A 24,191-nucleotide genomic window follows, 5' to 3' on the forward strand; every position below is an offset into this window, starting at 1 on the left:
TCAACTGCGTCATGGAAATGTGCCTTTTGTAACGAATTTGACTACGAGGGCTCCTTACAATGATGTGTCTATGGACACCTCTTCAAAACATTACGTATGTATTTCTACAAAGAAAGGAAAGATAGACGTCATTGATAGTGTTGGAGCATTGCTATCGAAAATCAATTTAAGCTCATCAATAATCCAAAGCATAATGTCGTCTGCAGAAAATACAGTTACCTTTAATTGCACAAACAAAACAGTATATATTTCAGTTTTTTCTTCAAAAACAATTATTGCTATACAGTTAAATGGAAAAAAATGTTTGAGTATAAACACCAAAATCTGAGTTTGCCAACAAAATGTGTCGTCGACCCTATTGGCAACGTCTACGTTGCATCGTTTTCCGATATTGGCAATAACATACACCAAATCAGCCCCACAGGCAAGTACGTAAGATCTATGTTGTCAAATGAGATAGACCTACCAAGTTGATTATGTTTCAACCGCAATTTTGATAAACTTGCAATTGTTAGTAGGTTTGGCAGATCATATATGCGTGTGTATAAAAATACATTTGAATAACGGATTGATTTAACCCATACGTCGTCTGTAATATTGCTTAAAATTGAAGAAATATTTCTAAATAATGTTTTGATTATCGTTCAATACAACTAATTTGCAGTGCTTTTACTTATGACTGAAACCACGACGTCGATAGCCCGATATATTTGTATCTATGATTGATTTTCTTTATTAACCGATATCAATAGCTTATGAGATTCTTAATTTTAAAATAACGTGCCGTTCATTTGTTTTGCGATTTAAGTAAGAAATATCATATTTATATGCTACGCTAATATCCGGGACTATTTGTTATCTTTTGTGATAAACAATTCGCTTTCATAACATCTAAAAAAAACCTCATTCATTCCTCAAGGGGTATGTATTTAGAGCTTGTAAAACCATTTTTTAGTTGAGCATGCAACCCGAAAGCGAGTAATGGGCACTGAAATAACGACGATACCGTCAAAGATGAATGAGAAGCAGTGCGTAGGCATTCCGATAACGGTCAAGGCCATAGCGAATAAGTAGCGAATTATCATGAATGTGTTACTTGTGTGCAGCATTAGTTTAGCAATGTACACACATAAGACTCGAGACCAGCTGTTTTGCATGAATGACACAACTTTGAAACAACCAGCTATAATCGAGTTAAAGTGTTATTTTGTGAATGCATGAAAACAGTGTATTTTTATAATGAAACCATAAGTATTCTTATAATTTTGAATGATTTGTTCGGAACATTATAATTCTGACTTAGTGGTTGTGTCAAAGCAAAAGGATTTTTATTGATTGCTTGTCTATGATTCATCTCCGCATGTCAATGGAAGAATAAGGTTGTTTATTTTTCTGCTCCAATATTTAATACTTGTTATAAGTCTTTTTGCTTAGACATCAGATGCATTCTAAATCTTCGCCATCAATATCTATTAAATGCTGCTGAGGAAATAAGGTTGTTCATGTTTCTGCTTCAATATTCAATATTTGTAGTAAGTCATTTGCTTAGACATCATATTGGCATACCATAAATGGTCGAGGGATAAGCAAAGTAAACAGTGTATTCATCAATCTTTCACCCCGATCCATTCTAAATCTTCGCCATCACTATTTATTAAATGCTGTTTAACGTTGTCTGCTATTTGTAAACATGTTTTTACTTAGGCATGGTTTAAGTATGTGTGTTATCAGCACTATTTGCACAAAACGTTAACATACCAGAGTATCCTTTGTTTACATTTTTGCTTTCGTCCGTAAATATGTTGCTATATTTGTTCATCCACTGTGGGAAAAAGACATAACTTAGACAATAAAACCTTATTCAAAAAAACGAACCACCATGTTGTATTTCACCCCATTGGTGCAAAAAGGTACCATGTGCCTTCTAATTTCAATGTCACAAAGTACCTTTTGCATCCAGTTGGCGCTATATCCTTAGATGATGCGATTTCTGAATGTTTGCATGTGTTAAGATGTATATTTACTACAATCTCAATCGCAACATCCGCTTGGTGTTCAAATCGACACTTATATATGGGGAATGTGCAAGTTATTTCTTCTTTTTTTCGTCAGACAAACATTGTGATTTCTATGATTACTTACAAAAATAATTGAAAACCAACAGATCTTGATGATGCGATATCTCTAAAAGAACTTAAATTTTAAGAATATTCACGTTTGCGGACAAAATATCCAAATATTGTGATTACTAAAAACGTACTTAAGCTAGGTTAATCACATGTAATGTGTGCACAGATGTTCGAATGGGGATTATACATGTTGCATGTTATTTTCGTGTGTTCATCAGTCCTCAAGTGTAGTTGCTATGATTACATAAATCATTGGAAGCCCAAACCGTGTCCTACCGTTCCTAAAAAGTACAAAAGCTAGGTTTACGAAATACAGAGATCCTGTTCTTACACCGACAACATTTACTCGGTAGGGAATTGCTGTTTCGTCTGTGACAAAGCTCTTGTTCCACCAAAGGGTAAAATGTGGTGGCAGAAATCGTTTACGAAAACGAATACAAAATGCCAACAATAAATGTTTTCAGTGTTTACAGATAATTATTTTGTAAAGCAACATGAATTATGTTACTGTGTATTTTTATGACCTTTAGGTTAATGTTATTAACTGTGTTATTTATATGTTTATGTAGTTATATGTCATTATTATACAATATCGAAATTTTGACTAAAAGTGTATGTTTGTAAATCTAAGAACAGTGCTTTTTTCTCTTAAACGATTCGACTTCAACATGTCAATGATTTTGATTGCAAAAGTAAAGCATTTGAAATTATATCGAGTTTACATAATGGAGAGAGATTATTTGAAAAACAACATATGTGTAGACTTGATATCGGTGGTGTAGATTGAGTATATCAAACGGCAATATGCATTGCTTCTAACATAATTTAATGTTTTAGCTCTATATTATAGTTTAGTCATGTTAATCGGGTGGCGATTTGGATAGATATACTTGTAGTTTGTCTTTGTGGTTTATACGGTTTGTTACTGAAGGACACGGTTTTGCTTTGACAAATTGTTTTAACAAACAAAGTTCTTCCGATCTGAATCATAAAGAAATTGTACTGGCTTAATCATAAGTTAAGGTTTAACAGATTACTAATTTGCAATTCAACTCTTTCTGTTGAAGCGGAAAAATAAAATATAATAATACGTGTTTTGTACTTGAGATATGAATTAAATTTTGCAATCACCTGCGCAAATCACACTGTGAGTTTTTGGGATCGCCTTTCGTTGTGTGCCATGCGTGAACTTTTTATTTGAACGACATCTTTTCCTCAACCGCTTAACAAAACTTCATAGGTATGATCCTTACATGTAGGTGAACTTTTAAATTGTTAAATCGTTTCGGTCTGCTGCATATGTACGTAACCAAAGCTCGAAACCAACATTTATAGACCCTACATTCCGCTTTTGTCTAAAGAAAGCACTTATGTCGGAAAAACCTGAACACCAAAATATGAAGGCACTCAAGTTCACACGCTGGTAACTAGGTGTATACAGTTTTAGACCTGTAACAACAATACGTTTTGAGTTTCAAGTGGCACACGTTAAAACAAACGTATGTTTTGTTTCTTCAAAAAACGAGTCATAACTGAGCGTGTAAAGAAAATAGCCTAACCAAAACAAAGAGGAGCGAGCGTGAGTGTGGTTTCATCCCTCTTATAGTTATTTTTTTTTTGAGTTACGAAAGACAAAAGTCAAACTATGTATTTTGTTCAATTGGAGCCGCAACCCCGGTTGTGACGAATAGATCCAAGTCAAAATAGGAAGGTGCGCGAGTTTACATGTTGTCTAACAACACCAACCCTTTTTGATGGTCACGCGACACAAGTTTATAAAACGGGTCAATAACTCAAATCGTATCGAAAACCTGCGAACCAAACTATAAAAGTTCGGACGCAAGCATATGGTTAGTAAGTTAGTAGAGTTTAAGCACTCTAGAAGCAATACTTTTCGAGTAAAACGCGAGATAAGTTTAAAATACAAAACTGAAATGTTTGCTAAAGGGGACTTAATCTCGGTTATTTCGAAAAAACAAAAACAACTTGTTAGTTTTTTTTTAAGTTCAATAGCAATTCATAACAATAATTTGTATTCGTTTGATTGACATTTTGTTTCAATGCCTTTGTTTAATATTGTCAATTTCATAAATCATCATGTAAACAATTATGTTAGAATTTGTTATTACGATGCTTCTCATCGATAATTGCAAAACCATCATGCCGTTTGAAGTGTAATAAACAATCAAACGCCTGCGTGATATGGTGATAAAAACGCTTGCTTTTGCTTCTAGAGGCCCAGGCTTCGAACTCAACTGCATGCACTGTTTTGTTATTTGTTTATCGTTTTAAATCTTACTACAATTATTACAAACGATTTGAAATATTACAGTTTTGCTAAATTAAATAACATGTTACGCCAAAACGAAATTAGGTTAACAAGTTCCTTATTATACAAATTAAGGATTAATGAAAACGTGTTTGTTAAGTACGTACAATCATGTTATTAGTATACATCAGGAGATGAAAAGTGTAAGAGTGGTGCACATTGGCATACTGTTTTCAGGCTGGCCCTTTGTGCAGCCTTCGGGGTACTTTTGCAGGATATTACTCGAACACTATACGAAACTTCATACGTACATAGCTTTCATTTAAAGTAACATAAATACTCAAAATCAACGAATCTTTCGCAAAATATTGCGTTATATAAAATTAACCCATAAAAACATCGTTTCTTATAGCAAAAGCCAAACTTTAAACGCTTGATATAGTATGGGAACATAGAGTTAACGAGATACAAAATACTTATTTTAATTTGCTGTGCGACAATATATTCCATGTTTATTTCCAGCCACAATATCCGAACATCTACGAGCAAACGCGAGACTGGCTTTGTGCAGCTTCGGAAGAACGACGTATTCCTCAGAGCTACGTCGTGCTTCCGAAGCTGCCCGAAGCCAATCTCGCGTTCGCTCATAAATGTTCGGATATCGTAGCCGGAAATTCCCATGGAATATATTGTTACACATAATAATAAACACGAGCATTTTGTTTCGCATTAAATCTATCTCACCAGACCACATCTAGCGTTAAAAGTTTGGATATTGCCATAAGGAGCATAGATTATTATATGTTAACTTTATTTTTTCAAATATTGTAAATATTCATACATTTTGAGTGTTTATTGGCTTTTAAAAGACGTTAAGACAAAATAACTTTTGATAATAATAATTTCATGATTATTTTGCTGTTTAAAAGTTTAATACTTACCTGACTTAAGGTTTGTGAACATATTAAATTAAAATATACATTTACCTTAAAATCTAACAAATTAATGACACTTAGTAATGCTCTACAACCAAATTTGTTTACTAGTATTTCGGGGAGGGGATGGTTGAGAAAGGGATGGGTGAGTTAAATGTATTAGAGGCCATTTCTTTCATATTTCACCCATATCACGGCGGTCAGTTAACGTATTTAAACTTTTCCTGGTTCATGTTTTACACCCATGCTTAGTGCTCATGCTAACGTAGTATGAAACATTTAATAACAAATTCCCCCAGAGGCTATGTGTGCGGTTCAGAAATCTTACCAAATGTTCAGGTTTGTTGTCCAGCGATCTTCCTACGGAGACAACCGACACGTATTTTGACATCGTTCACGATGCTTTTTTGAGAAAGACATATCTGCTTAACTAAACACTTGAATAGACTCATCCAAAACGGACACCATGGTTATATTTTCACTTTAACGTTCAGAGTTGTAACGAGATGAGCAAATTATGTTTCGATTGTAAATTAATAATTAATAATTTATCTGAAATTTATTTGGTAAAATACATGGAAAGACCCGACGCAAAACTGAGTTAACATGACTCTTAATGTTTACTGATTTTCGTCAGCAAAACGAACACAAACGCGTTTTTCTATGTATTGCCGAAGACAGGTACACGTTATCAACATATCATCATATCACGATCATTGTTGTTTCATCACGATTAACTATTGTAACTAAGATATAAGATAGCTTTTAAGTCACAATAAATGAAACCTACATCACCTTTTGGTACTATGATATCATGGACTATAAAATAGTTTTAAAACACAAATTGTAAAGTATAATAATCGTTAAAATAGAATATCGTGTTCAAACCTTACTGCTCGTGAGTTGGTTATCGTAAGACATGTATATACCAGCATACACTCAATACATTTTTTGTGACAAAGTTCAGGAATTATGTATGATAACCTTTATTTTTGTAATTAAGTAAATTTAAAACAGTCGATTTGCAATGACCTACTAAGTATCGTATGATACATTACAACTATCGTTAAATAAGTTACACACCAAATTGAAAACTGGTAAATAAGGACTCGATCCACAACGGAGTGGTTTACTACCTTTAATTCCTTTTCTTCTCGTTAAAATCGATCGCATTCTGTGTTAATATTAAAGTGGGTCACAATCGTGTGATAACGCATCACTCTGGATCAGCAGACGATTTATTGCATATATTCATACCTAACGGGGGAGTCCTGAGATAGCCTATGTATCACGATTGATAACGCATACCACGTCATAGTCGAGCAAGTGTGTACACGCTTGGTATTTTCCCTACTTTCGATTTAGAATATAAGTACGCGTAGGCAATTATGTTTCAATAAGCAAGAACTCGTCTATAAAACAGATTTATATTGCCCATTTTTGGATTAGAAAGCCGGAATAGAGGAATATGTGAATTGCAGAGACTGTGAAGAACCACTTTGTGAAACGATTGATGTTATGCTTTAGAATAATATATATATATAACACAACATATAGCTGTACTAGAGTATGGATGGTGATGTGCAAACATTGTATGTACTTATTATATAAGGGGAACTAGGATCTATACATGGTTCAAAATGTAGTTATCTTTGTTCTGTTACACAGTAAGTGTCACAGTCGACTGCTATACTGATGTGTGTGCATAAGCCAGGTATTTTTCTCTACTTTCGATTTAGCATATAAACAAACGGAGTTGAGTTTTTAGAATTTATACGAAAAATGTCTGTCAAACAATACTTATGTGGCCCCTGTTTGGCAGAGAAAGCCGAAATAGATGGCGTTGTGTATTGTACAGAATGTGAGGAACCACTTTGTGCGCAGTGTAAACAGGATCATGCAAAGATAAAAGTTTCAAAGCACCACAAGTTGTGTGACCTTGCGGATGTACCTCCCCAGGAGATACAAGAACTCCTGAAGAACCTGATAGCCTGTCCGAATCACGAAAAGGAAGAAGTGGTTTATCTGTGTAAAGACCACGATATGACGTGCTGTAATAAGTGCGCGATGGCTGATCACAGAAAATGCGAGGAAGTAAAGGTACTTTCTGATATTTTGAATGATATAAAAGTGGATTGTACCGGACTGAAGATAGTGTTGCAAGACTTTCAACAGCAAGGTGAGCGTCTTTTAGAACATGAACGAAATCACGAAGAATTGGTTTTTCAAATAGAAAATCAAGCGTTGGCTTCACTCCAAAGTGTTAAACAGAAACTCTTAGACATATACGCTCAACTGGAGAATGTAGTGCTATCATCTATTGCTGATAAGAAGAAAGTTATAGGAGAAAAAATTAAAACAAACAACGATAAAACACGTCAGTTTTTGAATGACATTAAACAGCAGTCAACATGTTTTGAACAGGTTCAGAAATTCGGAACGAATGAACACGTTGTTCTCCTGCAACGCCAGCTTGAAAAGAATTCGGTTAGTCGTCTGAAATCAATCATAGGTGATTTGGAGAAAGGTAGAAGCAATTCTAGCTTTAAATGTATTGAGGATACCTCTGTTGATAGTTTGCTGTTAGAGGTTAAGAATTCCTTGCGAATAGAAGACTGCACTTGTGATGTAAGTGAGACAGGCTCCGATACCGATAACAGTCATTATAAACCATATACAGAGCGAATTCCACAGCTTCAATATACTAAAGATTTAAGTATTATACCCATGTTTGACAAGAAAAAACGTCCCATTGCGTGTTCATGTATATGGATAGATAAGTATATTGTGATAGCTTTACGCACAGTAAATGCGTTACTAGTGATTGAGGAAGATAGTGATTTTGTATTATCAAAATTCATTTGTGAAGATACTCCTTGGTCAGTTTCAAAGACAGGTCCAATGGACATGGTTATTACTTTGCCACATGCTTGCAAAATTGCATTTGCACAACTACGTTATGGAAATGTGCACGTTATTACAGAACTGAAAACAAGAATCCCGTATTACGATGTTACTAGAAATGTCCCACTCAACCAGTACATCTGTATGTCAAAAAGCACGGGGCAGATCGACGTCCTTAATAATAACGGAACGTTGCTTCGTGAAATCAATATAAGCTCAGAAATAAAAGAGTGTGTAAGATCGTTATATAGTTGTATTTTTAATGCGCATAATCGTGTGTTAATAATTTCAAATAGACCGAATAATACATTAACGGCATTGAACTTAAATGGAGAGAAAGTATTTGAATATAAGCACCAAGATCTAATTGGCCCACGTCAACTTGCCATTGATCCGTGTGGTAATGTGTATGTGGCATCCTATCGCAGCATACATCAAATCAGTCCTAGTGGACAACATATCAGGTCTCTACCTGTAGGGAAAGAAACAGACTATACGTCTGGTATATGTTTCAATAACACGTTCGATAAAATTGCTTTAAGTTGTTTTCGTGGATCAGTCAATTCATATATGCAAGTTTATACATTTACTTGATCAGTGTCATGGCTAATACCAACGATTAAATTTCAAATAATTTAAATGCAAATGTTAATGAAAACCCACCATATTTCGAAAGCAAAAACGTATAATACCTTATAATTTGTTTTGAGATGTGCATTTAAATGTATTGGAATAAGTAAATGTATTTCATTTATGTGAATTATACCAAATTTCAAGCTTTTGCACAAGTTTAAATTCTGTTTTATAGTCTTAGTAAATTGTTAATGAATTGCGACAAAAATATCGTAAGTTTTAAATTTTTCATTCTTTTCTTTTTTCTATTTTGCGAGATGTTTTGTTAAATTTATTAAATAGTCTATTAAGGGACAGCAACAAATTAGCATATGTATTGAGTTTGTGAGTATATGTATATGTTTGATATGCTTCTACAAGTATTACATAAGTGTATATTCAGGTTATTTATTACAAATACTATCAAATACTAGAGACTAGGTAATATGCAACTTTGAATTTATTTTTCTTATTTTTCCAATGCCAAACATTTAACCCGTTTTATTGTTCACATATACATGTATGAGTATTTCTTGTAGTTTGGCATTCAATATCTCAACATATAATATGAAATTGAGATAGCTGACATGTTAACGCATAATTATTATATTCCCAGTGCTTCAAAATTTGTTCAATGATTCATCATGATATATACTGTTATTTATATTCGTATAGTGTTAATTTGCATATGAAATATCTTACAATATTGTTGATTGATTATTGAAAATTTCTCATAAAAATTGTAATTTGCGTCTTGTATTTCCTATATAGTCCATTTTATTAACAAATCGCTTTATGCACCATGAAAATCGCTTAACTCTAACTCTAAATTCTGTTCTGAAAGTGAAAAACGCTCTCGAGAAAAAGTTAAAGGCATGTACGTTGAAATATAAGCTTTGCAAACACTAAGTCAGTGATACGCACGTCCATGTTTGTGTTCAATTAATCTGACTTATGTTGCCTGAAAAAGTGATTTTATTTCAATGGTCTTATTGTATGTGCATGTGACTCTGTGGTTTCACTTTACTGTTACATCATCAATTCGAGAAAAAACTAGTTGTCCTTGCACGATATATTAATTAAGGCCAAAGCTTGGATTCTATAGACATCGTAGACTGTTCACTAAAACCAAGAAAAACATGTCGTTCTTGGATTTTGAATGAGGACGATACCAATATTAAATTATTACATGAATACACGTACGCAAACAATACTGTTCGCAAGCGGGTGGAAACACTTTTGCGCAAGCAAGAAAGGGTCGCAAGTCCAATCAGCCGCTCAAACATAACATACTGATTCGTCTTTCAATGTTCAATGAGACGTTAAATCGAGAAGTAATGCTCTAAAGGTTTCATACCTTGCACTTAAAAGACGCAGGGTCCTATAGTCCATGGAGCCGAGTGTATTTTGTATCAGGCAATCTACCCTGTTATGTTACTATAAGGTCTTGTAGATCGATCGCCTTATGTGATAATCGCTGTGCACCTGTTATAAATCTACTCCACACAATGTTCAAAACCTTAACAAAATGTTAAGGTTTTAGCGTGACGCGGACTTCGGACGACGAGCTGGCTATGACAATACCTCAGGTTTTCTCCGAAAACGTCGAGCTAAAAGAAAATGTAATGACGAACAGACTGAAAGAGGGAAAGTGCCCTACTGGGGCATAAACGGCTTGTGAATACTCTATAGTTTACATATGTTTTCAATCTAATCTCCTCTTCAAACATGGTCAAACGATTTGTCCAACATATGTCTTCCTTGTGTATGAAAATTGGTCACATGAGGAAGAAAAAAAATAGGTCACTATTTCTTATTTAAAAAAAGCTTGTGAACACTCTTCAGGCAACATTTATTGGCTTTATTTATTAATTTATTTACAAATTTTGGTAAAAACACTTATATTTTTTTATATCTCACTTGAAATTAAAACTGAATCTTTAGAAATCGAAATCTAAGTGACTTGATTGAAAAGAGAGAAAAAGCTTGTGAACATTATAGAGACAATATTTCTTGCCATGATAGTGGGTTAGGTCATGATTGTGTTCTGATCAAAACTGGACTGCAAACTTATTTTATAAAATATCTGAATATCTTTTTTCATCATAAGATTTTCTTAAAACAAATCATTCTTATGTCACCGAGCTGTTAAGTCAATCCATGTGTGAGTCATTATATTTCTGAAATCCAGAAAAGAAATGGTTTCAGATTTGAGCAAAACCCATTTACTTTGGCATATCGTGTAATAATGTAAAAAATTCTTCACACCGTCATACATTACAATGTTAGATTATATAGCTATGATTGTCATGGTTACTGGGTAATGTAAATCACATAATATTAGCTTGGAAATTGTTATTTGCTAGTGTACTTTGGTTTGGTATAATTCTTTGATATTTTCTGAAGAACTTGAAGAAAAATAGAAAAAATTGTGATAACAAAATTCATATGAATTAACAACTGCTCTTATTTCATGAAATTACGCTTATTAAAAAGCTTTTATTATTATAACTAGCACTCCACGAGTTGGATGTGTCGTCTGATGGAAGCATACCTGTTTAAATTGTTAACTATTATATCGGGGATGGGACATCAATTCTTAATGTTGTTTTAATTAATGAATGAATATATCAAAAATAAAACACGCATGCCCCCCATATCGGCTGTCAGTTGTAGTGGGAGCCATTGTGTGAATACGTTTTTTGTCACTGTGATCTTGACCTTTGACCTAGTGACCTGAAAATCAAAAGGTATCATCTGCCAGTCATGATCAATGTACCTATTAAATTTCATGATCCTAGGCCTAATTATTCTTGAGTTATCATCAGGAAACCATTTTACTGTTTCGAGTCACTGTGACCTTGACCTTTGACCTAGTGACCTGAAAATTAAAAGGGGTCATCTACAAGTCATGATCAATGTACCTATGAAGTTTTATCATCCTAAGCGTAAGCATTCTTGAGTTATCATCCAGAAACCATTTTACTATTTCGAGTCACTGTGACCTTGACCTTGACCTAGTGACCTGAACATTAATAGGGGTCATCTGCCAGTCATCATCAATGTACCTTTGAAGTTTCATGATCCTAGGCGTAAGCATTCTTGAGTTATCATCCGGAAACCATTTTACTGTTTCGAGTCACCTTTGACATAGTGACCTGAAAATCTATAGGGGTCATCTGTTGGTCATGATCAATGTACCTATGAAGTTTCATGATCCTAGGCCTAAGCGCTCTTGAGTTATCATCCGGAAACCATCTGGTAGACGGACCGACCGACAGACGGACCGACTGACCGACATGAGCAAAGCAATATACCCCCTCTTCTTCGAAGGGGTCATAATAAGAAACATATTATATCTATGCTAATGAGAATATATCTGGTGGTTTCTAGGTAGAAATCCGTCTTTTGTGCGCTTTAAAACTTAACAAAATCGCGTTTGTCGAAATGGACGTATGCGTCTAGAAATCCTACTTTCGGTTTTAAAAGCGGTACCGTTTAACAAATAATATATTACTTACTAACCATGCTAAATATTGAATTTTATCTATGCCAGTTAGAATATATGTGGTGGTTACAAGGTAGAAATCCGTCTTTTTGTGCTTTAAAACTTAAAAATAATCGCGTTTGTCGAAATGGATGGACGTATGCGTCTAGAAATCCTACTTTCGGTTTTAAATACGGTACCGTTTGATAAATAATGCATTACTTGCTAACTATGCTATAGATGTAATGGCAATTGTGCACACTTTTAAATTGCATCTTTATGTATTGATTAACATGGATTTCATTTCAAAGTCAATGACAAAGTGTATGGCTTTAAGTAAATTATTGTACATTTTATTTCTGCCACTTTGTTCAAAATACAGAAAATCTATATTGGCGATTTTAAATAGCGATCTATATTTTAAATTCCAAATTCCAAAATAGATCTATTACACTTATCTCGATTCATTAATGCTTCTTAAACAATTACTTCTAAAACAACAACAGCAGCTACTACCTCAAAAACAATAACAACAACAATGTATACTACTACTTATAATAATACTGCCGTCACTGTTGTTGCTGCTGATTATACTACTGTTCTGCTGCTCCAGCTACCTATACTGCTACCACTTTAACTACTATGTTTATTAAGGCAGTGTCTTATCCAAAAATGCACGTGTTGTAATGTGTTTATTGTATATAGTTTATTAAAGTAATCACCATAATGTACATGCACACGTTTGTTATTTTGGTTAAATAACCAAAGGCCGTGCATTGTAATTGTAATAATGAGAAGTTTATAAATCTTAAGTGGTAACATAGATCCACACGTTTTTTACCCAAATTTGTATAGGAAAATTAATAATATTAGGCTCAGCTCATAACTTCTGAATATGTAATGTTCTGAAATTAAACATACTCATCAAATGGCGATATACACTAGAAAAAATCAGTGTAAACAAAAACAATTGCTTGGTAAAAAAAAGCAACGTCTGTTCCCTCTTTGCGTTTATTCCGAAAATCATTTTTTTCTGCGTTCGCCAATGGCTATTTTTCCTAAACTTTACTAAGTTCATAATACATGAACAATGCATGACTTTTGTAACAAAATGAGCTCCTCGAAGTCTGGAGTGAGATATACCTTAAAAAAAGCTATCAGTATGATTCCAACTGCGTAATCAGCGCAGTGCACTTAAATACATCTGTAGCGTGAACACTTATAAACATTCAAAGCCTTTAGTTTGCTATAGCAAATGCCGCTTACCATGCAAGTAAGAGTAGTGGTAATAAAAGAAGCTACCTGTTTGGTCATGTTCGTAACATATATTTTGTGAACAATATTTAGCATAAACATATGCGTGTCAGCTATGCGAGATGCTATTTTCTTGCGAACATCATTGTCGTATAATGAGAAGAATGCGATTATAATTCACATGCGAGATGTGACAGTCTTGGAAACATTATTTCATTTCATCGGCAGAAAAGCAAGGCTGTGTTGGTTAATATATACGTTCTCATAAATTAATATAGGACAGCTGCTGATTTAAATATCATACACGACCAAATGCATTTTAGCCTGGTAATCTTAGTTAAATGTTGTACATTCTTTGCGTGTGTGTGTGTTACATTGGGAGCATTGCTGATGTATTTTTAGGAGTATACACCGTATATATATAAAAAGTTGTATTTGTGAATGTCGCTAAAGCTAGTATAAACTGTCTTCTACGAAACGACAGAACTACCCAAGATGTTAATTATGTAATTATTTCGACATAGTTGGGCAACACTTGTCACCAACAACAGTCCAAAACGCATATCTGCTTCAGACGTAGTACTCCATTTGCTGACAGTCTTCTGTGTGGCATCCATTAGCTTACGAATGCAGTCAATGTGATTCCAACAACTGTAAGTACGGCCGAAATTATGGGCTAATGTTCAATGTTCAACGCAATAATTTAGAGTATTCGAGACGTTTTTGTAAGCACTTCAGTCAAAAAGTGGATATCACAAGTTCCATTTAATTCTTCATGCTCGTTTGTACAAGAAGGATATGTAGAAATTTGTTCATTTTTAGAAAAAAGTGAAATTGATGCTTATTTTAAAACTAAATTCAAACTATATAGAACTCAGTTTTCTTTGAACTCCAAGAAGAGATGTCCGCCAGACCATTTTCAGATTTTTGAACGACTTATACAAGTGATGGGATTGATGTCCAATCAAGACATCATGCTGTGTTGTGTGAGAGGATCTTGCCTTGTAGTGTTCAAAGCATGTGAATTAGGAATCATTAAGTAAGAGCTTTGATAATTATACAATTCTCTTCATTAGTAGTTGACCACAAAACGCCTGACTAACGTGCATCGTCACATCAAATCTAACTTGCATAGATGGTTCCGCCTTTGCATTGCTTACATTTTGATACGTGTCGACATTTTTGAGGCGTCATATTAATTTAAAAAATGTTACGGTGTTAAGTACACAGTATTTGAATTCTATGAATGGGACTGCTAAATATACAATTTAAATCACGTATATAACAATGCAAACGTCATGAATAGCAGACTACAAACACATGGTTGTCGTTGTTTACGTATGACACGTAACCGCTTTCATTTAATAACAAATAATTATGTGCTGTGTATGTTTAACGAACGACATTGGTGGTTCAGGGTTTGAATTCACATATTCCATGCGGGCGACTCAGGCTATAAAATAAATATATTTGCTTTTGATAGGTGACGTTATGTTGATATAGTTATGTATTGTGCAGTATGTGATGGTCTTTGCCACTTGTTAATGTGATTTGATGTTTATATTATGTTGAATAGATGATTAACTGATATAAGAATAACTTATCGAAGTTAGAGCTTGATTTAAACGTTTTGTATTCTGGCCGAATACCAATTATTGAACACAAGAAATGGTTACGTTGGGAAATCCACATTAGTCTGTACCATTTCCTTCATGGGAAAAATGTTTGTTTCTCAAACATGTGAGAACAAACATATGAGTATCTGTGTAAAACGTACCAATGATAATATCATTGCAAAAACTAATTTAAAAGTATGAAACTTATAAAAATTATCGGATTCTTCGTATATTGACATTCACTTCCCTCGTTGATATCTTTGAGTTGTTTGAAGTAGGCGAATATTAAACGTTGAGATTTATAAACCAAATACAACATTCTAATAAGATAACGTTCACAATAAACAGATTTGGCTGTTATTGCGTTTCAATTGGTATGTAAACCAATGCGCATACAATAACTATACATGTATAACACAATGCATACGCAATCATTATAAAATGGGAAATAACCAATATACAAGATCTAAATAGTTCAAGAGGTAATTATCTTTCTCTGCTGGAGGTTTACTTTGATTTTGCTCGTTATTTAAACAGTAATGGTCAAAGTCGATCAATATACTGAAACGTATGTATACGCCTTCCTACTTCCGATTTATCATATACATACGTGGAGGTGGTTTTGTTTAAAGTGAACGAAAAATGTCTGTCAAAAATACTTATGCGGTCCCTGTTTTGATGAGAAAGGTGAAATAGAGGGCGTTGTGTATTGAAAAGAGTGTGAGGCACCACTTTGTGTTCAGTGTAAACAGGATCATGCAAGGATAAAGGCTTCGAATCAACACAAGTTGTGTGACCTTGCAAATGCACCTCCCCAGGAGATAAAAGAACTTCTGAAGACCTTGATAGCATGTCCGAATCATGAAACAGAAGGGGTTCTTTGGCTGATCACAGAAAGTGTGGGGAGGTGAAGGTATTGACTGATATTTTGCATGATATAACATTGGATAGTACCGGATTGAAGAAAGTGTTACATGACTTGCAACAGCAAGGCGAGAGCCTTTTAGAACATGAACACAACTATGAAGAATTGGTATCCGAAATAGAAAGTAAAGCGTTGTCGTCACTTCAAACTTTAAAACAGAGACTCTTAGACATCTACGAACAAATTGGGAATAACGGGTTATCTGCTATTGCTGATAAAAAGAAACAAATACGAAAAATCAAGTCAGTGTTTGAATGACGTCAAAAACAGTCACCTTATTTTGAAAACGTTGAACAATTTGGAACTTATGAGCACGTTTTTCTCCTGCAGCGCCGCCTTTAACAGGATTCGGTTAGTCGTCTGAAATCAAATGCATGTGAATTGGAGAAGAGCAAAAGCAAATCTAGCTTTCAATGTGTTGAGGATACCTCTTTGGATAGTTTACTGATAGAAATGAAGAATTCCTAGCAAATTGAAAACTCCACTTGTGATGTAAGCGAAACAGGCTCCTATATCGACAACAGTCAGTATAAGCCATATACGGAGCGAATTCCAAAGCTTCAATCTACTAAAGATTTTACAATTTAACCCATATTCGACAAAATTAGTTTCCCAAACTCTGTCTCATGCAAATGGATAGATAAGTACGTCGTAATATATCTACGTGCAGATAATGCGTCACTCGTGATTAAGGAAGACAGCAATGTTTTATCCAAATTCAAATGTCAATCTTAGTCTTCGTCAGTTTCTAGGAGAGGTCCGATAGACATGGTTATTAGTATGCCACGTGCTCACAAAATTGCATTTGCTCAACTACGCTATGGAAATGTACACGTTGTAACAAAACTTAAAACAAGAGCCGCGTTTATGTAAGTACATCTGTAAGTCAAATAGCAAGGGGCAGATCGACATTCTTCATAATAACGGAATGTTGCTTCGTGAAATCAGTTTAAGCTCAGAGTGTGCACTATCGGTAGTAAGTTTATATAAGGACCAAGATCAAGCTGGCCCATGTCAAATCGCCGTGGATCCTCGTGGTAATGTGTATTTGACAACCTATTGTCTTAGCATGCATCAAATCAGTCCTTCTGGAAAACATATCAGGTCTCTCCCTTAAGAGAAAGAAACAAAATATCCGTTTGGGTTATGTTTCGTATAACACGTTTGATAAAATTGCTATGAGTTGTGTAGATGAATCCGTAAATCCATATCTGCGAGTGTATAGATTCACGTGATCAATGTCATGGCTTTAACCTACGATTAACAATCGATTTATTAAATACAAATCTTTACCCATTTGTGCCTAGTGGACTCTCCCATCCTTCTACATTGGATCAATTTATAACCAAATTAGGGATGTCTAGTATATTTATTTACATACTTAGCATATTTCTTACAGAAATTCCTTTAAGCAAACAGCGCGGACCCTGATGAGACGCCACATAATACCAATGCCTTTTTTCTAGACGCTAGGCATAAATGGGTTAATACAAACCCACAATATTTCACACGCATAAACGACTGTCAATTAAAATGTGTACGTGTTTGGAAATGTGGGTTTTAATATATCTGAATTAGTGAATGTATTTCATTTATATGAATTATATTACAAATTCGAGCTTTTTCACGAGTATGGAATTATGTTTTGTATGTTTGATATGTTACTACACGTATTTCATAAGCGTGCATTCAGGTTATTTATAAAAGTTAATATAAAATACTAAAAACTAGTTAATATGAAAGTTTGAATAAAGTTCGAATAAATGTTTGTTTATTTTCTATTGTATAACAGTTTTATATTTACAGATATGTGCACTTTTCGTTGCCAGTCATTCTATATCTCAACATAATGAATGACATTGAGATAGCTAACATTTTCACGCACAATTATCAGATTTTAAGTATGTAGCGGGGTGTAAGCTTCAAGAAATGTTTCATTATTCAGCATGTCATGTACTGTATTTATATTCATTTAGCGTCAATTTGCATATGAAGTATATTTCAGTATTGTTCATTGGTTATTGAAAAATTATCATTTAAACTATATTGTGTATGTTGTATTTCCTTCGTGTAGTAAGTCAATCAATATCTCAAGCTGGTGTATAAACTTGAGTAACCTAACGTTTTCACGCACAATTATCAGATTTCAAGTATGAAGCGGTGTAAGCTTCAACAATTGTTTCATGAATTTAGCATGCCATGTACTGTTATGTTCATTTAGTGTTGATTTAAATATGAAATATATTTCAGTGATGTTGATTCGTTATTATAAAAATTATCATTTAAACTGTTATTTGTATCGTGTATTTTCGTTATCGTCAATTTTCTTAACAAGCCGCTTTATGCTACATGCAAGTCGTTTAACTGTTAACTCTTAATTCTGTATTGCAAGTGTAATACGCACACGGAAAATTGTTTAGGGCACTTACGTGGAAATAAAAGCTAAAACTGAAACTACGTAAGTTATGAGCATGTTGTTGTGTTCAATTAATCTATGTTAATGTTATCTGATATTAGTAAGTGGTTTTATGTGAATGTTTTTATTTTGTGTTCATGTGACTTCATGTGGGTTTTCTTTAGTATTACGTCAAGAAAACGAACTCTTTGTCCGTACACGATATAGTTATTAAGGCTCTTTGTCCGTACACGATATAGTTATTAAGACTCTTTGTCCGTACACGATATAGTAATTAAGGCCAAATCAAAGATTCAAAGGATTCCGTACACAAAAATCAATTAAAAAGGCCGTTGTCTGATTCCGAATGAGAGCTATACTAATATTTAATTATTAAATGAATACACATACGCAAACAATACTGTTCGCAAGCGGGTGGAAACACTTGCACCAGCAATACGGGTCGAAAGTTCAATCACTCGCTCAACCATAACCGAATATCTCGTATTTCAATGTTAAATGAGACATTTAACAGAGATGTAATATTCTATACGTTTCACACCTGGCAATAAAAATACGCAGTGTCCTATAGTATCTGGAGCCGAACGTATCTGGTATCATGGAATATCCCCTGTAATCTTACTTAAAGGTCTTTTAGATCGATTGCCATATGTGATAATCCCTGCGTACTCGTTATACATATTTTGCACACAATTCTGTACGGAGGTATTCGCAAGACATTTGTATGCTATTATCATTTATGTCGTACACTCCAAAAAATAGCTTTGAAACCACTTAGAATGTCGTGGTTACGGTGAAGATGTGGGAACAACTTATTAACTCGTAGGAACGAAATAGCTTACTCTTTGGAAAAACTTACTTAATCGTGGAATAATAATGAACTTTTTAATTCAAACAACTTTTCAGAACAAATGTTTGATTAATGTCGTCCGAAAAAAAGAGAACCACTTGTATCATCTATTTTGAAAAACGCATTAAAAACACAATTTTAATTGGTTGGTTATGTATTTAAAAAAATAAGATTCTATTTCCATGCGTAAATCAGTATTTCCATTGAGTTAGCTATGTCTTTCCCAACGAGTAAATATTTCGTACCAATGATTTTCTCACTCGTAACCCCGACTTACTAACTAACTCCATGAGTAAGCTATCTTAGAATCGGGCAATAGTAACTTCTTCGTGGGAACGTGTTTCTAAGTCTTGAGATATACTAATTAAGTTGTGATAACATATTAATAATTTTGGTAACGATATATACAATAATACAAATGTGTCCGTAGCATGACGCTACATTCAGGTTTTTTTCTGAAACTCTTCCAGTTAGGTCGGAACATACTGAACTGATCTATAAAGGTGTGCAAATGAATAGTTTGTTTTAAAGTGTCAGTCTTCTAACAGCGATACGTTTTGTGTTACGCGCAAAACAGTTTTAAAAAGGTGATTGTTTGTTCAAAGGGGACCATTGCTCTAGTTGTGTACAAAATAATATAACAAGTTATTGAGGTGCACATGTTCATCACTTCACATACTGCTTAATATGTTAGTAACGTTACATTCAGCCCTTTAGCAACAATATTTTATGAGCAACGGGCGATAACTATTTCCTAAAAATATATAAAAAAAATAAAGGTCCACATCTCCGGTTATCAATATCGATGAGATGCAAAATATATATTGGAGCACATTCTCATGCTCGTTATTATCTTTATTTAGTAACGACTATTAAGTAGCAGTACTTTTTTACGTTTACGTAACGCGGGCCTCAGGCCAATACGGCTGTCTTCAGCTCAATAACAAGGCCAATATGAATTCAACTAATTAATAACATAATATAATAGATATGCTATCAATATATTTCCAGAAGACTTATATGTAATAAAATGAATGATACGAATGCTTATAAATGCTGACAAACTCATCACAGTATCTAGTTATTATGCTTAATTTGATGTTTCATGATAACACTTTCTGTATCACTTAACAGTTATACCATATTGATATCCATATAGAAAACGGACAACAAATCGTCATAGATATGTGTTAGGCAGGTGCCTCCCATCGTCTGATCCGACGAACGTTTCTGATCGTCGACAGTCTGTGAAGTACTAGGCTTATATATGCTATATGGCATCTTACTCGAGCAAATGCAATTATATGGCACTGGATGGATACTGAACAAGTTTTAACTTCGATACGTATATAATAAGCACTTACTTTAAAGTTAAACAGCCTGTCTAAAATGTAAAGGTTAATATCGTGCGTCTACTGCTAAATTCGTGCGGTATTCAAACCTATTAATAATGAAAGACGTGTAATCTCTAGCAAATTACTGTAAACCGGGGAATGTTTCAAAAAAGGACGATGGCAAACAATTAACCGATTGACATTTAATTTATAACCATGTTACCGTTTATCAATAATTTATAATACATCTCAGTTAAATAATGATTACACGTATATCCTTTAATTCAAGACCGTCTTCAATTCTCAAATGTTCAAATGATGCTAGTGCATTTGGAGGGTGTCTGAAAATGTGAATGTCCGAAAACTTATAGTAATTACGGTAATTCTAATTGAATGCTTTGAGCTGTTATAAGTACATACGTACCGCTCAACATTCTTCCAGATACTTATTTATGTTATTAAATGTCTCACCAACGTCTATAAATTCGAGTTTAATCCACCCAATATCATTATTAAAATAAGTGAGCAAACCATATCACATATTAAGTTGTTTTAATTTGCGTCAGTGATAATCATATATTTGCGATCTCATCTTTTTGTGTTTATTTATGCGTGAAAATAGTTTATGTTCTTAATGTTAATGATTAAAGTGTCGCCTAGATTATAGTGGCAAGTTTACATGAAAAAGCTGTAATCAGTTGCAACTACAACGTTATAAGGAAAAGCACTAGCAACTGGCACTGGCCTAGTTGGGAAAAATAAGCTTCAGAAACATTCGAAACATTCGCGTGGTGAAATCTTCAAAATTAATAGGGAATTTGTGGTACTTAATCTATGTGCGCGTTCTGCGTCTTTGACGCATTAAGATCGGGAAAAAAAATCATCGGTCCGAAGTACGCGCGTCCTAGGTGACGCATTCAAAGTCAAGTGGTATTTGTCCGAATTACAAATTCTCACGAAACACTATTTTTACAACGCCCGCATCTGTCATGCGGAAGTCATTCTACAAACAACGTTTTAATTGGCTATTAACCCCACGGACGTTTGTAGGTAACCAATTAATTAATTCGTTCTACAAAGGCTTCGTCGAGATTGTTTTTAAAGAACCCGGATGATCATTTCGTATCTCAGTAGCGGATCCGTGGTCTAGTGGTAACACACTGGCTTCACAATCCAGAGATCGCTGGTTCGATCCCCCGCTGCACCTAACCTACTAACTCGTCTTTCGCATGAGACGTTAAACCGAGGTGCAGTGTACTAGGTGCTATACACCGGGCACTAAAAAGAACCATGGTTCACCTCTGGAACGGGGTGTCTTCTGTATCTTGCACTATCCCCCGTAACCAACTAACACGTCTTTTTGGGGGCGATGGCCATATGGGAGACAATCCCGGTGCACTCGATAACAAACAAAACAACAAAAACAATTTCGTATCTGTTGCGGATCCGTGGTCTAGTGGTAACACACTGGCTTCACAATCCAGAGATCGCTGGTTCGATCCCCCGCTGCACCTAACCTACTAATTCGTCTTTCGCATGAGACGTTAAACCGAGGTGCAGTGTACTAGGTGCTATACACCGGGCACTAAAAGACCCAGGGTCACCTCTGGAACGGGGTGTCTCCTGTATCTTGCACTATCCCCCGTAACCATCTAACACGTCTTTCTGGGGGCGATGGCCATATGGGAGACAATCCCCGTGCACTCGATAAAAAATAACGAAGAAGAAGAATTTCGTATCTGTTAGGTTTAATAAAATATGCCACCAAAGTAAGTCATCAAATTAGATAAACACAACAGACGCTTGCAACAGACATTTGCGCAGCGATTCTGGCGAACATGAGGTCTCAGAAACAATCACGGACAAGAAAATATCGAATGCTAATAGCCCTAAACCTAGCGGTAGCAACCACCGCACCTACCTTATTCAAGGGAACTAAGTTTTTTGTATATTCACGAAAACCGACCCCACTGTAGGTTGCCAAAATACGCGTCAATTACTCGTTGAAAACGTATTTTTAGCAAATAAAAAGTACATGGATTTATTACAACGATGAACAAACTTGAAGAATTTGACCAACATATTTCGCGATCGCGTTGATTTCTTTGCCGATTTTTTATGGTAAGTTTTCATTTTAAATTATTTATTTGTTATATTACGAATTCTTGATATTTAATGGTTTTATTTAGAAGAAAAATGTATGCTTTACATAATAAAAAATAAAAATCTAAAATATTTTGCGCGTATATGTTATGTTTGTTATTTTATAATTACTTGGTAAAATACAACAAAGGAAGTAACTGCTACATTGTAAACAAACAACAACAACAACTTGGCTGTAACACCTGAGAAGCTTTTTGGTTTGTTTAATAATATAATTATAATACTAACACCTGTGTATGTTTTTTTATTTGTTTGAACCCATTGAACTTGATTTTGTGTAAACATTAAGGATAACAATTGAATATAACTGTTTTATTACGAAACAAAATTTTACGATTTGCAGGCTTCCTGAAAAGTCCTAAAAAGTGCCTGTCAACCGGACAGGCTGTTGGAAAAGTAAGCCTGTGCGGACAAAAATTCACCTGACCGAACTGTCAGTTTATAACTGAATAAATTAACTCGTATTTATTGCAATGTGCAGCTTGTGTATAAGTACACTTTATAAAGTAAAACAAAACACTTGCGTGTTTAAGTGATTACAGTGTATGATGGAAAACAGCTTTAAATTGTAGCCAGACTCAACGGAAAATATATATTTGTAAAGGGATCGGATGCATGTAATTGGATATTTTATAAGATTAATTCGCAATATTGAGGGTTGAAAAAGTCTGGGGACAAGAAGGCCTTACATCAAAATGCTTAATTTTCGAAGGCTTTCAGGGGAACTGTACGATTGAAAAGAATCATATTTAACTCGCAGATTGAAACAAGTTTCTGCTCGTGTGCATTCTTTGTTCCGAAGTTAACTGTGATGTTTTAATAATCCTTTTTAAAAGTTTACAGTTTCGCTTCATATTGATTGTTTTGATATGGCACAGTAATATGTCGAACAAATGAAATTGATGTTTTCGAAAAAACAACAAAGGGAGAGCACTTTTAAGAACTAGTGACGCGTTTGTGTTCTTAATGGCAAAAAGGCTCGACATTCACAAAAAGAGTGATTCTAATTGGGTGTTTTCGTTCTTTTGGCAAGTATCAGACTTTTCGGTATTTAGTCATATTTTCTTTGGCCTGTCACAAGGACCGGCGATATTAGAAACTTCGCCGGACCGTAAAGAATTTTGGCAGACAAGACTTGCGGTCTGGCCTTTTCAGGAGGCCTGGATTTGTACCAAACTTCATTCGTACCAAATTTCATTTATTTTACATAATTATTGAAAATAACATTGATACAGTTAGTCGTACCTATTGATTGAAATTTTGTATATTTTATAGATTACACAGTCACTAATGAACT

The 24,191-nt window shown here is 34.4% G+C and overlaps 1 protein-coding gene across 1 annotated transcript; it reads left to right on the forward strand.

Moving 5' to 3' along the window:
- The first annotated feature begins 7,115 nt into the window (after positions 1–7,115).
- Positions 7,116–8,715, forward strand: LOC127840012 (transcription intermediary factor 1-beta-like). Its single transcript, XM_052368400.1, has 3 exons — positions 7,116–7,860; positions 8,317–8,379; positions 8,666–8,715. The coding sequence occupies exons 1-3, from the start codon at positions 7,116–7,118 to the stop codon at positions 8,713–8,715; spliced, it is 858 nt and encodes a 285-aa protein (XP_052224360.1).
- Positions 8,716–24,191: the final 15,476 nt, after the last annotated feature.

Source organism: Dreissena polymorpha, chromosome 7 (genome assembly GCF_020536995.1).
Source record: "Dreissena polymorpha isolate Duluth1 chromosome 7, UMN_Dpol_1.0, whole genome shotgun sequence".
NCBI classification, from domain to species: domain Eukaryota; kingdom Metazoa; phylum Mollusca; class Bivalvia; order Myida; family Dreissenidae; genus Dreissena; species Dreissena polymorpha.

Bases quoted from the DNA above. Each gene is read 5' to 3' on its own strand.
- LOC127840012 (XM_052368400.1), top strand. From the start codon at position 7,116: ATGTCTGTCAAACAATACTTATGTGGCCCCTGTTTGGCAGAGAAAGCC. The intron at 7,861-8,316 runs GTAGAAGCAATT...ACGTTATTACAG, and splicing joins CATAGGTGATTTGGAGAAAG to AACTGAAAACAAGAATCCCG. The intron at 8,380-8,665 runs GTATGTCAAAAA...ATCCTATCGCAG, and splicing joins CCCACTCAACCAGTACATCT to CATACATCAAATCAGTCCTA.